At 41.2% G+C, this 1,617-nt stretch overlaps 1 protein-coding gene across 1 annotated transcript in view; it reads right to left on the bottom strand.

Moving 5' to 3' along the window:
* LOC106964152 (zinc finger protein OZF-like) overlaps positions 1-1,483 on the bottom strand; it is a 7,383-nt gene extending 5,900 nt beyond the window's left edge. The window contains exon 1 of the mRNA XM_015059475.1: positions 1,125-1,483. Within this exon, the coding sequence (XP_014914961.1) occupies positions 1,125-1,215 (91 nt within the window). The 5' untranslated portion in view covers positions 1,216-1,483. The remainder of the gene's footprint in view (positions 1-1,124) is intronic.
* Between the last annotated feature and the right edge of the window lie 134 nt (positions 1,484-1,617).

Here is a 1,617-nt window from a genome sequence, read left to right as displayed (position 1 = left end):
GTAACGCTGCACAAGAACAAGCCTGAAACAATCCCCAACAAGAACGTCAGAAAAGATTCACCTTGAGATTTTAATAAGATTTCAGTTCTGAAAAGATTTGCATGTATAATGTAGATTTTGTCATATTTCATTCGTTTCATCTTGAGATGTTTCTAAGTGTATACCCATCCTGTCTGCTTCAGATCAATAACCTTGTTAATCATTACAGCAATCTTGCCTTTATGGACACAGATTTAAACACAATGTTCCAGTAAAACTTTCACGTTAAATATGATTCGGTTGAAAAATTTTGTGCACCTAAAAAAAAAGTTAGTGGTCCCAGTGCAACCAGTTAGAGGCCCGAGTTGAGTCAGCTGCAGCCAAGCACGCTGACTGCTACATTTAGTTCTTCTTTAAATGGTCATAAATGTTTGATTAAAAATCTTTGCAAGAACTTAAAGGAGAAACAGAAAGAAACAAACTAGGGATCATGGAGCCCATCTCTAAACACAGCATGCTTAACTGAATGGTTGCCATGGAGATTAAAGGAGTTCTCAAACATGAAAGAATCGACGTAAAACTCCATGTTTGTCTTTAATGAGAGAATAACAGAACAGCTCAAAAAAAGTGGATTTTACAAAATGCCCCTTTAAAATACTGGAATGCGTTTTAAGTAGGTTAAAACTTTACTTTAAAAAAATACAAACATATCAGACATGGGGTATTTATGCAATTTTTATAAATCCTAAGATTCAAAACTAATCAGCAAATTTAAATAAGACAGTAATATCACATTTAAGTGTCAAAAGACCTAAACAGATTTTAAGTTTTAATTTGGAGACCAATTTACTGCAGAGTTTTGGAGTTATTGTGTTTAAATAAAGCGGCCAAAGTGCCTTGTTGGATTACCGTGAACAACGGCGCCCCCAGTGGTCAGGCTGATGTGTTCACGTAAACAGAAATGCCACTCACAACATGGCGGCAACGTTGACCTGCTGCTCGGACGCTCGTGCGGCTCTAGCCTGCTGTCCGCAGCTAGCAGCTGCTGAACAGCAGCATGAGACCTCCGAGCTTTGCAGACACGGTCCCAGACTAGACCAGTTCACCCAGTCCACTGCTGATAATGGGAAAGAAAAGACACCAACCGGGATGTTCGGGGCTGAAAGCAGCATCCAGTATTTCGTGTCTCTGCTCCTCTGCTGCATCCAGTCGCTGTTTGACCTGCTGTCTCCACATCTCTGCTAGCTTTTCTCTCTCCAAACTTTCCTTTAACAGTTACTGAGCAGTTCCAGCTGAGCCTCAAACCGTTTCTCTTCTTTCCAGAGTTCACCAACTGCTGTCGTTTCTGTCTTACAGCTTTATTAACTCTCCCGCCGCTGCTCCGTGGACAAAAACCCGAGAAAACACGAAGGACGGCGCTCCAACTAGCTCTGCTAACTGAACACAGTCACGATTCTGCGCACTGGGGTTCATGTTAGCCTCCGGGAAACGAAACACCCGGAAATCCAACGTCAACATGTCCGCCATATTGGGAGGGAAATGCGTCCGATGTATAATTTAGTAAAGATTAGGAGCGGCTTAAGCAGTTTTAAAAGCTCTATAGTTCATTCTTCACAAATAGTTTTAAGTTTAAATATC

Source organism: Poecilia latipinna, unplaced genomic scaffold (genome assembly GCF_001443285.1).
Source record: "Poecilia latipinna isolate Pla-1442-1.1 unplaced genomic scaffold, P_latipinna-1.0 Scaffold1630, whole genome shotgun sequence".
Classification (NCBI taxonomy): Eukaryota; Metazoa; Chordata; class Actinopteri; order Cyprinodontiformes; family Poeciliidae; genus Poecilia; species Poecilia latipinna.
The sequence above is the reverse complement of the archived record's forward strand: the minus strand, read 5'-3'. Positions and strand labels throughout refer to the sequence as shown.